Genomic DNA, 13291 nt, shown 5'->3' with positions numbered 1-13291 from the left:
AATTTAAAGGAAACAATAAAAAAAAACCCCAACCAAACCCTGTTCAGAATCCCACCTCAGCTGCAGAGAGAATACAAGGAGCTAAAATCACGTACACCCACCCACAGCACAGTCAGGCAGAACATGTGCAACTGCTCCACACACTGATACACACACACACACACATGCAATGTACAGAGAGCAGAGCTCCCCAAAGGCACAGCACTGCTCAGAACTCAAGAGCAGAACAAACAGGGTCAGAAAGAACAACTGTGCAACCTCACAGCAAAGCAGAAGAATCATCAGTGCAAAGAGTCACTACAGGAGCAGCTGCAGCCTCAGCACAAGTGATGCAGGAGCTTGCAGTTGCATAGTGAGGTCATCAAATGCTAAATGACCTGAAGATTTCCACCAGTAAATTGTCTGGCAGAACACTGGCAACATCTGATGGAGGATGTGGGGGACAAGCAGCCCATTTTTAATGGCCAGGATATTTTCACCTGCATATCTTCTCACTTTACATATAAAAATCATAATGAAGCACTTCAAACTTACTGCAAACAAAACACTGCTAATAAGTAACTAACATTTCCCTCAAAACTAACATTTCCCTCAAAGCCTTTTTTGAGAGACTGCATTTCACAAGAAATTTAGAAACTGGTCCTTTTGTATTCCATTAAGGACAAGTGCTCAAAATTCTCAAAACTTCCTGATGTCAGCTGAAGTTTAGTTTTATTTTAACTGACATAGAAGAAAAATTACTCCCAGCTCTTGCTAAAGGTTGAAAAATAGGCTTCAGGAAGAGTGGATCTCACATTGAGTTTATCTGTTTGGGGGAGGAGGGGGATTTTTTGTTTTTTTAAAACGTATGCTACTGCTTCCACTGATTGTGAATACCTCAAAAGAGTACGTGTTAAATGGTATTTATTTAAATAAACAGAAATTTATTACATAGTCTGTGTGTGTACTATTCTACTTATTTATATGTATACATTACTAACAATTGGAAGAAAAGTGTATTCTGCCTTATAAAAGGATTGTACAGCCATAGGTGTGATTTGTAAAGTTTGCACCTGCACATAAAGATAGACACAGCAGAAGTCAGTCTTGTTAGTATTTTGAGAATGCAGAGTATTAACAGCAGTGAAACCAGCTGGTGTTATTTGCAAGTGAAGCAATGCAATAAGCACCTGAACATGGGGTTGTTGATTTCTCGGTTCATGATCATGGCTTCGAACATGGGCCCTTCCCGAACCACAAACTCTATCATTCGATGTATCAAAGCGAGCAAATTCCTACAACAACAACACAGTTAAAGAAAAATTGATTCAGACCTAACACTATATAAAACTACACTCCACCTAAGATACTACAACTGTGCAGGAGATTATTTTGCTGTATTGTTAAGAAATCTGCATAAAAGGTAAGGCAACATGGAACATATTATAGCTTTGCATCACAGACACGGGCATTCTAAAAATCAAACCATGCCTAGCAGTGGTGGAGTAAGAATTTAAGAGACCTCCTTCCTAAATTTCCATGTCTTAGCCTAAACCATGTCTTCCTTAGCAGAAACCTGACACACAAATATGGGCACCTGAGCACCAAAGTACAATTAGCTATCAAAAACTAAGCCCTTATCTACATTGTCGAGAATAAGACTGAAGTGTTAGCTAAAGTTCCACACGGGAACAAATGGCTGAATATTTTGCTCAAAATAAAACACACATACTTCTGATTGTTCAATACAATCTGAATTCAGCTTTCAAACTATTCAAGTATGAAAGGAAAAGCAAATAGCCTTCTTGATGCAAAACAGGGCAATGTATTTATTAAATTTAGATCATATCTTTTTGGTCAAGACTCGATTACTGGCATAGAACAAAACTGTCCATTCTTTTGTGTCATAGCATCCCATGTTCCCTCCCTCAGACACACAACAGAGCTAAATCACAATTAAAATAAAGAAAAAATCTGTATCCCTTCATTCAGCACTACATCCTGAGACAGGCAAGAAGTGGATGTGAAGTGCACATTTTTCAATGCAGAGTCATTTCTAAGCATGCTAACAGGAGACAGTCAGAAAAGCTTTATCAAAAAGAGTGATAGCCAGTTTCCACCCCTTTGGGGTTTTATGGAAACAGTGTCCTGAGTTTTTAAAATAGGTTACCTACATATACCAAAAGTTTCACAGCACGTGTCCTTTGAATGTGATGCAAGCCAAAAAAAATACAGATTTTTTTGCATTTTTAAAATTCTTTTCTTAGATGCAACAAATGAATATTGGGTTTTTACATGTAATTCATTAGATATCCATATAGCACTTTTTTAATGACTAAAATTCCATAAATGTTACATTGTAAAGTTGCAGAATTTTCTATTACTTCTTAGCAGTGAGGTGACTATTTTCTACCATGAGTATTCCAAGTTCTGCCACAGATATAATGCACTAGATCAAAACAAAATCAACTTAAAAATAGTAATAATAGAATAGTAATAGAATCCTACCCCAGCCATCTGCAAGTGCTCTTTTAGGCCATCTAGCACTGAATCTACACTTGCCTCAAATATTACACAAATAAAATCAAACAGCTATCAGTTCAATTTTCCTGTCTGCTTTTTATAATCCCAGAAACACTGCAAAGAGGAGATAGTTTCAACAATTCTGTAGCCATTTTATTTACAGCAGTGTTCTGAAAGTCTGAACAGCCAGACTCTTCTTGTTATATGAACTGTATTTGAAAACATCAGCAAGAAACAAATCTACAATAGCTTTCAAGCCTCTGAGCTATGACAGCATTCATTTATTTTAAGGCAAATCCAGTGTGATCACTTCTGGCTTCCTGCAAATCATCATTGGTTTTTCATCTAATTTTTCCTTCATCAAGTAAAATCAAGTTGTGTAGAGCAGCTTATGCTTGAAGAAGAACATCTGCTTCATAAGACTTCCAATGCATGAAAATAGATTCAGCTCATCCCCTATCTGAAAGAGGTTGTTACAGGCATTTTGGTATGTAAGATGTGACTACTTGGAAGTGAATTTCTCAGAAAAAATAATTTATTATGCATACTCAAGGTTTGCTGTTTATTAAGAAGAAAGAGATGTTAAAAATAGTATTGAAAATTTCTCATCAAAGGAGAATAATTAAACGTATTAGCCCACTGAAGTCAGTCAAAATTTCTGCACGATGGGACACACTGAGTAATGAATGGTCTTAGCAATTGTCATTGGCAACTTCCAAAATCATCAGGAAAAGAATTATTAGAAGTGTTTTCAAATACAGTTCATTTAACATGAGTTCTTATCATACAGGCTTTTAAAATGCTACAGTAAATAAAATGGACATGGAAAAATAAAAATTTTTCTCTGCCAGCTACTCTGTGAGCACTGTACAGTTTTACAAGTACTTGTTCTGCTACTCAATATGTTTCTCAAATCAAGACTCCTGGTTGGTCACCCCAATTATTCAAGTTTCTACCCAAAAAAAATTATACTGTCTTAAAATTCCATCAAAAATACAGTACATTGGACATGTACTGACAGGTTTGTTAATGCACTATAACCAGCTCACAAACCTCCTTCTGCCCCCTCCCCCCACGCGAAAAAAGAAAAAAGGGACTTTGTGACAATTAAGACAGTGTAGTAAAAAACCCATAGTGCATTATTTTAAAAGGTCATTTAGCTTAAGTTGGCCAACAAAAAAAGGTTTTTCAGTTATAATAAAACCACATTTATTGGAGCCGATCGTACCAATGTCTGGTCAAAAACTGTATACTTTCCCAATCCATCCCATGATGTTTTCCTGGTCCCCCGCTGCCGCAGACAGTTCAGCTGGTGTTGCTCACCAAGGCCAATGTCAAAGAGAATTTGGTAATCTTTTGTGCTTCTTTACTTTTAAAACAGTGTTGTGTTCCTATGTTTGGGAAAAGGCTTTAGCTTAACTGAGCAAGAGTATACCTAGACTAGTGTGAAGGTAGGAACAATGGAAAAATGGAAAAATATCCTTGCAATAATACAAAAGTATCTTTTCCAGTGACAAAAATTATCAACTGCTACATTTTAAAAATTAGCAGAAATCAAAACTGAATTGGTTTCAATTGAACTGGTTATAAAATGTACAAGTCAAAAAAAAAAAGGAAAAGAAAAAAAGAAGAAAAAAAAACAACAAGAAAAAAGAAAATTAAAAATAAAAAACCCCACAGCTGCATCCCCATATGCAGAGGCTTATGTCAGGACTTAGGCTACATCTGTAAGACAGTGTTTCACCCTAGTGTTCACTCACAAAATTACCCTGCATCACTTTCTAGGGATCAAATTAAATGCAAAAGATAATTACTTAAGTCCACCCTCAAAAAAACCCCAAGAACAGTTAATAAGACAAAAATAGTTAGACTGTAAACCACACACATTTCTTTTAAGTGTTATAAAATAACCATTGCTCAGTCAAGCCATTACCTTTTCCACAACATCACCATTTTTCTTTAAAATTCCGAAGGGGAAATTTTCTATATTTAGATCAGTAATAATAAAGAAAAACATGTACCTTTCTGTTGGGATAACCACTTTGACTATGGCTTGCGACAGAGTCTGTATATGAAGTCACATCAGATAATAAACATAGAATATGTGAGTATTGTTAACAAGTAACAAGCAAAAATATACATATGCAATGAAAATACTACACATCTATCACAAACTTTGCAGGCAATCACTGCTGTGAAGTTATAACTAAGCAATTACACAAAATTCAAATGGTTGTGTCAGTGAACCATGAAGGTTCACTAATTGCAAAGTATCAGAACATTCCTGTCAGAATGTACATTGAGGCACTGAATAGGAACTATGCTGAATATATAAGAAAGGAGTTCTTACGTTTATGAAAAGATTCTAAACTATTTGACTTGGATCATGTTGGTATTACTTTATTCCCAAGTCTTACAAAAAACAGCCCTGGCATTTAAGTGTCATTCAAAGAATCAATAAATTCTTACAAATGTAAATCAAGTTGGTTTGTGATTTCAAGATACTTACCCTTTTATCAGCTAATACTCCACAAAAAGAAAAGTTTGAAAACTGACTCCATAAGTAGCATAAAATACTTACTCAATGTCCAGATTAATTACCTTCTACACAAAATACATCAACTCTTCTAGGGTAAAAATAATGCTACCCAAATTAAAATGTAGGATTTTCCATAAGGAAAACAATTTAGATACTGCAATTTGGCAGCCAAGAAAAGGGGGGGACGTAGGAGAAAAAAATCCAGGGAGCCTGGAGGGGGAAAATGATAGCCAGATTTTAAGCAGCACTAAATTAACCAAGAGCCAATATACTGTAGCCTAACACAGACATGAAATAGAGTTTCAGGAATTAAGTAGGTTCCCTTGGGCTACAGCAGGGAGCCAGAGAATTTGCAGACTAAGGGCTGCCAAAGTCAGCCTGAACAATGCAAATCTATGAAGCCATTGAAATACTGTCACAGATGTAGTATTTAACAATGAGATACGGCCCAGGGTACTGTAAGTTACCTTCTCAAAATCCTCCTTGTTTTTTGGTGGTGGTAACATTGGAGCATTGGGATTCTTCAACCTCTCCCTGGGCTGGGCATTGAAAGGCAGTCCTGACGGGGGTGGCGGCAGGGTGTGCTCCATCATGGAGGGCGGAATGTAGATGGGATGTGGTGGGATAGGAACAGCTTTGCCCCAGCCCAGCTTCATTTCAAACGACATTATCATCTTGCCTGAAAAAGTGAAAAAAACCCCCTCCATTACCATCATGTTACAAACTGGTTCTGCATCACCTGAGATTTCTCCTTGCTAAGTGCAACACTTAGGTTTGCCTGCCAGCATTTACCTTTTGTTTACATTGTTGATTGCTGTTATTACATCTATCAGACTACAACACAGGCAAATGAAGGCCTATTATACAAAATGTTTTATTAGTCTTCCCCCAATGTCTGTCTTCAGGACACTATAGTACACAATTATTATTGTTTGACAACATTCAGTTGCCAGTAGAACAGTCAAGTGTCAACTCAGTGCTGGTCTGGTATCTACTGGAGTTACAGAATCCATCTCACTTGGCTGATAAAACAACCTGAAAATGTGCTTACAGTCTGCAAAGATAATTACAGCCCTGAATAGAGAAACCTGTTTACCATTTAAATTCTTCAATGCTCTTTCAGCATCTCTTCTGTTCATAAAGGCAACAAAGCCACAATTTCTTTCTCTTGCTCTTTCTTCATCAGTTCTTGGCCACATAATTTTAACACTCGCTAATGGTCCAAAGCGGCCAAATTCTTGACATAACATCTCTTCATTCATCTACATGAAAAAGAGGTAAAAATTAACATTCTGCCACTGTATTTCTGTGACAGCTGTTCGTATTATTGTCCAAATGCCAAAATTTCAATTTTTTTAGTTTCTTGACATAACACAACTTCACTGATAGCCCCCCAATGCAATCTACTGCAGAAACAAGAATCTAAAAAACTGCACTTTTAACTGAGCACACTCAAATGTTTGAGATATGATCCACCTTGCTTAGAGATATCAATGGAAAAAGAATTTTAACTGAGCTAGAGATTGGTAGTCTAAACTTGAACTTTTCAGCATTATGTTCAGAGCACTTATTCCAATGAATATTGCAAAAAAATTTGTCTGGGCCCAAACATGCCAACACTGCACTCCTTGGCTCCAAACTCACCTGAGGATTGATGTTTCCCAGATACAAGTTTGTTGTGCTTGGATCTCCAACATCATGTGACCCTGGTGCATAATCATCCAGTACTAAAATAAAGGAAAACAACAAACAAAAAAAGAAGTCATAATCCCTGCTATGCATTTAAATGACAACATTAAATTGAGTAAGAAAAGAATCTGTATTACCACCAGATGATCTGTTTCTTCTTGAAGGAGCATCCACTGAATATAGAGAAGAAAAATATGAACAATTTAGTCTACAAATCTTGTAGCCCAGACTAACATAAAAAATAACATCTACTTACTTGAACGCCGCTGCCCATCTGAATCAGACTGGGGTGGTTCAAAACGACTCAATCTACCTTTTGTTTTGTGCCTTTCATCACGCTCCTCTTGGATTCTAAGAAGCAAGTTTCAAGTCAGCAACAACTTCAAACCATTCTGAAGTTTTTATTCTAAAATTTTGAATTGACTTAACAATTATGAGAATTTTCAATATGAAACAATGAGTTTGTTAGAACTTCCAAGTTGCCAGTATGTCTGAACTTCTGTTTCATCAACTGGAATATATCTACCTGAATCATTCCAGCTGCATGCTTCCTCATTCATATTGTCAGGGTATTTCATTCTCAAACAAAACTGGAAATAAGAACTGTGCTCTGAAAACGTGACTCCAATTCCACATCCAACTGCCAGAGATCCAAAGAGCACTCAGGTGACTTTTCAAGATGCACACAACTCCTCAGTGTCTATTTATCCTTCCAGCTTTTCTAAGCCTTACTCAGAGGCACACCCACCTGACTATTTCCAGAATAAACTGGAGTTCATCTCAGTTTCTAACTTTGAGGACAGTACTCACAAGTAAGTATTTGGTCCCCTGCAGTCTGGCCTTAAATCCTGATATGAAGATACTGAATCCCAGGATACAGGGATGTTCTTTCAACTCATTTACACCAACTAAGGAACATGCAGCAGTGAGGCTCAGGCACTCCTCACAAAAGCCACATGTGGGTTTAGAATGTTGTACCTACTGCTTTCTAATGCAGAGATTCATTTCTTTTCCATCACTAGCATCAGGATAAATAGATGGCACTCAGCTGCACTCAATACACGGGCTGCTCTTTGTTGTATTCCAACACATATGGAAGTGAAACAATCTGCTTTTTCAAGCATTATCCAGCTTGCTTTTAATACTATGTAAATTGAAGTCTCTAGACTTGAATCACAATTCTTATTTCTGCATTATACAAAAGCTCAGCCTTCTCCTACAAATTCCTCTGGATATAGTTTAGAAACACTGACAAAGCTCACTCTTTTCAAGAGTGACAGACATTTCATACTGCACCAATCTCTCTGCTACACCCCTGTACTGGGCAGGTTTTGGTAGTGGGGGGCTACAGGGGTGGCCTCTGTGAGAAGCTGCCAGAAGCTTCCACCATGGCAGATAAAGCCAACACCAGCCAGCTCCAAGATGGACCCAACAATGGCCAAGCCCATCAGCAATGGCAGGGATTAAGCCTAACTAAGTTCTTTTCAGCTAATTAGTTATACCATTTCATAAGCATTTGAGGGAGAAAAAAAACAAAAACCTTCCTTTGGAAACAACTTAGCAAGAAGGATCTTAAATACTGGCAAGGCAAAAACCCTGGATTTTGTTTGTTTACAGTAAAAACTAGCAAACTTACTGCTTTAATTCTTCTTTAAAAAGTTCCAAATTACTCTTTTTCTTTTCCTTCTCTCCTTTCTTCAAAGGCTAAAATTAAAGATATATAAAACAACATTTCAAAAGACAAAATGAACAGAATTAAAAATAACATAACAAAACCATAGATAATTTCCATGCATATTGTACCCACAGCTTTCAAACCAAGTAACTACAGGAGGAAAAAACAATGAAAAAAAAACCAAAACAACAACCAGACAGACTTGAAACATTCAGACTGAGCGCTATCAAACACAAAGCTAGAAAATAAAAATTCAGAATAGTTGAAAAAAAAATTTGTTACTTCTCATTCTCACAATGCAGCACATATGATCAAACACTCTACTACATACACATTTAAAATAACTGTGAGGTATTTTGTCACTTTGTTCCATTTGGAAACTAGGATGCTGACTACACCCCTAGCATACCACCATGCTCTAATGAATTTCATAGATGTGTATGCATATATATGTAAATTATTTTACATATATATTTTCAATTATTTTATCTACAAACATTCTACTTGAAAAGAATTTCCTTCTCTTGCTTCCCTTTGGATGTAAATACAGTCTGAAAAAACAGTTACTTTAAATAGTTCAAGATCCTCAGGAAAAGTTCTTGAATGACGAAGAATAATGGATACTGCAATATATATTTTTTTTTAACAGTAATATATGTTCCTTAACTAACTCATGTGAAATGTTATCTTCAACAACATTGTTTTTATATAATCAAATTTAAATGAAAACGTTTCCAATAGGCAGACATACAAAATACTTGTGTTACACACTACAGCTTTGGAAAAACTGGACTTCCTACTCACCCCAGGCAAAGTTGTTTGTTTGTTTTTGTTTTTGGGGAGGGTCTGCCAAATAAATAAAATCATTTTTACCTCATTATCTTCAATCACCATTGGACATGGCAAGTGAGTAAACTGATTGCATTACTTCACAAGTATTTATGAAAAATTTGAAAAGCAGTAATAGTCTTACAGTACAAACACTTGCTTATGACAGAACAGAGCTCAGAAAAATAAAAAAAAAATTGCTACAATTCATTTCTGTATATGTAGAGCTTTACATACAATGAAAATCAAAACTGCCATCCAGTAGTACCCCACTGCTCAAACACTGACGTTTGTTTAAAGCTGGAGGGAGGTTATGATGGAATTGCCCACAATTATCACATTACATTCATTTCCCACCCTACCAGGCAGCATCTCACATGTTTCACTTAAGCTTTAAAATTGTAGTAAGCTCTATTAAAAGACTTTTAAGACATCCAAGACATTCATTACACATACACAGTAGTAACAGTAATCATAGCAATTATCACTTGACTTCAAGACTGCTGGTTCATATTTCTAATATTTTTAGTACTTTTTATGATGAACCTTGGTTAAAAAGAAAAGAAAACAAAACAAAAAAAAAACCAACAAAAACCAACCCAAAAACAAAACAAAGAAAACCCTCCATCAAATCATGCAGAAGACAAATTAAATAAAACAAAGTGTTCAGCTTCTGAACTGTTCTGGAACTCAAAGAGGGACTTCTAAAGGAACTTCTCAAACTTCATCCCCCCCCAAAAAAAACAAACCAAAACAAACAAACAAACTCAAAGAATCCTACCAAGAGTAGCTTCAATCAACACAAAGGTCAATTTACTTTGTTGGTTTAAAGTTTAAAAAAAAAAATTCAAAACCAGATAGTAGCAATAGAAATTGAGAATTGCTCCTAAACCCAGAAATTCTCAGGACTGAAGCAACTATCCCTTTGCAACAGTCACTAAATCCATATCCATGAGAAGTCTGTCCACCTTAGCAGGAACACAATAAAAGGGCAGTGCAGCACCAGGTGTACTGTGCCACATACAGGGCTCCTGGGCCTCTGCATTTCATCACCTTTGTATCCACTACTGTTCAGGACACTCCACATGTCCACCTTCTCTCAGATGTGACAGTGCAGATAAAACTACTCTGCAAGCACTCAGGGCCCTTTTTCTAAGCACTTCTAAATACATCAGGATGGAGTTAGGATTCAAGTGAGAAACTTACAGGCTTTTTGGTTTCTATCATTAGGAGGGATGGAGGTTTCTCATTAGATGGCTGACTTGGTTGGTTTTTTTGATCTGAGAATCGTGATGAAGGTTTATAGATTTTACCCCGTTTTTCATCTGTTTCATGCTCCTCTGAAATTAAAGACAAGTTGAAAGCAAATTTTATTAACTCATGCTGCAAAACACTGTTCATTAGAAAGAATGCTGATTTTTAGTACTGGTCATTCAATGCAATATATCACTTCATTTTTAAAAAGCTGACAATATGAATTTTATATAATTTAACATCTTGTAATATGAAGGAAAAGAACATGGATTAGGTAGTCTAAACCAAGGCATTTTTTTCTCTTGTAGTTAAAGCACTAGTCACACCACTGCCTACCTCAATCAAAGCATAAAGCAGATTTTCGCATCAAGGTTTTTTCTGCTTCTAATGTAACATACTAATTTTAAAATGCAATTCAAAGCCAATCTTCATCTTTACTCAAAGCCCAATGACCCACCACCTCCAAAAAAAGATTAGTTATACCTTTAGATGCATTAACGATTCCTCCTCTTACAAATGTTTTCACTTTATTACCATCACCTCCTTCAAAGGCAGCAAGGAATTCTTCATAAATTTCTGCAGCAGCCTTCTCATCCTCCTACATAGCAAATGTTCATCTATTTACTATCATCACAGAACAACTTTCACTAGACAGTTACTCTTAAATTAGCTATGTGACATTCATTTTTATTTTCTAGAGTTCAAGCTACAAACAGCATCAAAGGAGTTTCAATTTTGGATAATTCAAATTTCTGAGAAATGTGGGTAGAACACAGCACATAACACACAAATCCACTGAGGCTGTGTGCTCCAAGATGCTCCTTTCCAGGAGTTTACATGGCAATGTATCATTCAAAAGATGCCAAACAGAAAAGCTCAAATCAAAGGCTGATGAGCCTGGAGCTTTGCTGGCCTCAGCATGAGAGAACAGTGCCCATTCCACCTCAGCCTTTACCATCAGCCCACGTGGCTGAAGGAGATCCACAAGAGGATCACCCTTCCCTATTTCAGGAAGCCAGAGAACTTGATTTCTCACAGAGAAGGAAAGAGTAAGCCTCTCTGTATCATAATGCCATGGATGCCAAAAATACATCATACATGTAAAATACAATTCATTTTCACTCTTAGAGAGCTACAATTACCAAAATTGAGATATCTGTTGCAATCTGAAAGCAAAATTATTTGAGCTCTGCATACAAAGTAAAATTTTCATTTTATACTATTACCTTCTTTTTTAATTCTTCTTGCTCCTTCTTACTCAGTGTCCGTTTGGCAGCACTCATTTTGCCAATACTGAATGCTTTAAGTTTACTTTCCATTAGAGGCTGCAAAGGGAGTGAGAAAACAGACATCAAACTGTTTACAAAACAATGAAAATAATGCTACTTTTGACTTTGGTCTAGACCAGTAACTCAAACAAAACAAAGAAAAGCCTTTCTGTACTGATCTGTGAAGTTTTCATTATCTAATACAACCAAAAAAAGAAGTGTGGCTTTTGTAAAACAAATTATCCTTGGTTTAATGAGGAAGCTTTTAATACACCATTCAAACCCAGCTGAAATCTGAAGGACACTTGCTTTAAGAGCCTGGACATTTATCACTGTGCAGTGCTGCAGTTTCTAAACCTCCAGAAATACATGCTTTGCATTACAGTTCTTCCCCTTCCCTCAAAAAGGCTTCTCTGACTCTTTTGGCAAGAATAATGTTTGTGCAAGGTTGGACAGGTAATGGAACAACCATATGGTTGCTAAATTTCCATTGTACTTCAAGGTAAAAATTAACAGCTTTGCTGGAACAACAAAATGCATTCTAGAGGTTTTCAGCTATAAAAAACCTCACACAAAAACTTCACATTCAGCTCCTAGACTGTTTCTAATTTCTTTCCAAAACCCTGATGGAGGAAGCACTCCACATAACAGTAATTTCTGGAGCACGGAAATGGAATTCTTAAGACTCTATTCTGGCAGTGAACAGGCAGCAAAGCACCAAGAGAAGAAAGACAACAGGATGGAGAGCATGTTCCAAAGACGTGGGCAGTGGGAAGTTAAAAGAGAGAAAAGATACTTCTCTGGAAACTCCTGCCTTAACACAGTAATTCATGAACAATCAGCACAACAACAAAGCCCCAGAAGCCACGAGTCTTGTTTTCAAAATATTTGTGATGCTCTTACACAGAGCACACAGTGATGCTTGAAACTATGATTTTTGCAATGACAGTTCTTAAAAAAAAAACCTCAATACAACATCAAGAGACAAATAAGGTGAACAACTTAAATGTCATATCATGAAAAATATTCTGATACCAACTGGAAAGGGTTTCCTCTAGGAATAATTTTCTTTGCGAAGAGCTTTATTTCTACTATCAGCTTCCTATTGAAATTCTTTTTTCATAAAAAAACGCCACGAATAATGAACTATTTGAAATATCTTCAATTTATAATCCTTGCTTAGCATCACTCTCAGATCTGTGCCAAGCATAGGACCAAGTAGTTCATACTTCCTTGAAACTGTTCCCTCTTCATCACTGAAAGTAAAGCTATCAGTGACAAATTTATGCAGGGTTCTCTGTGAAGTTATCTGGTTTATGACACCATGTTTGTCAATGTGAGCTGCTGTGACAGGCTTATCAGGAGCTTTTAATTCATCTGTGTGTTTTTAAATTTAATAAAATCCCATCTCCCAGATGTCTGAAAAGCAGCTTCTACTTCAATATGACAAACAATATACAACCTTGGCAAAACATGAGCACACAGCAATGGCACAGCACTGCAGGCACAGCAAATACCACACTCCTGCCCAGGCTT

At 36.5% G+C, this 13291-nt stretch overlaps 1 protein-coding gene across 11 annotated transcripts in view; it reads right to left on the bottom strand.

Moving 5' to 3' along the window:
* The window catches only part of U2SURP (U2 snRNP associated SURP domain containing), a 50419-nt gene that overhangs the window by 20713 nt on the left and 16415 nt on the right, over positions 1-13291 (bottom strand). For 6 of the 11 annotated variants that reach the window (XM_071437643.1, XM_071437644.1, XM_071437642.1 and 3 more), the window contains 12 exons: positions 11714-11812; positions 10971-11085; positions 10440-10573; positions 9210-9251; positions 8367-8434; positions 6987-7081; positions 6868-6903; positions 6686-6768; positions 6138-6303; positions 5509-5720; positions 4524-4567; positions 1170-1274 (listed from right to left, as the gene is read on the bottom strand). In XM_071437643.1, the coding sequence (XP_071293744.1) occupies positions 1170-1274; positions 4524-4567; positions 5509-5720; positions 6138-6303; positions 6686-6768; positions 6868-6903; positions 6987-7081; positions 8367-8434; positions 9210-9251; positions 10440-10573; positions 10971-11085; positions 11714-11806 (1193 nt within the window). In that variant the 5' untranslated portion in view covers positions 11807-11812. Of the gene's footprint in view, positions 1-1169; positions 1275-4523; positions 4568-5508; positions 5721-6137; positions 6304-6685; positions 6769-6867; positions 6904-6986; positions 7082-8366; positions 8435-9209; positions 9252-10439; positions 10574-10970; positions 11086-11713; positions 11813-13291 lie in introns of those variants that run through there. The other 5 variants (XM_071437638.1, XM_071437640.1, XM_071437635.1 and 2 more) reach the window with 4 other exon arrangements.

This window comes from Agelaius tricolor, unplaced genomic scaffold (assembly GCF_023055355.1).
Source record: "Agelaius tricolor isolate 1412-34295 unplaced genomic scaffold, bAgeTri1.0.p SCAF_12, whole genome shotgun sequence".
Lineage (NCBI taxonomy): Eukaryota > Metazoa > Chordata > Aves > Passeriformes > Icteridae > Agelaius > Agelaius tricolor.
This window is presented reverse-complemented; position numbering and strand designations above follow the sequence as displayed.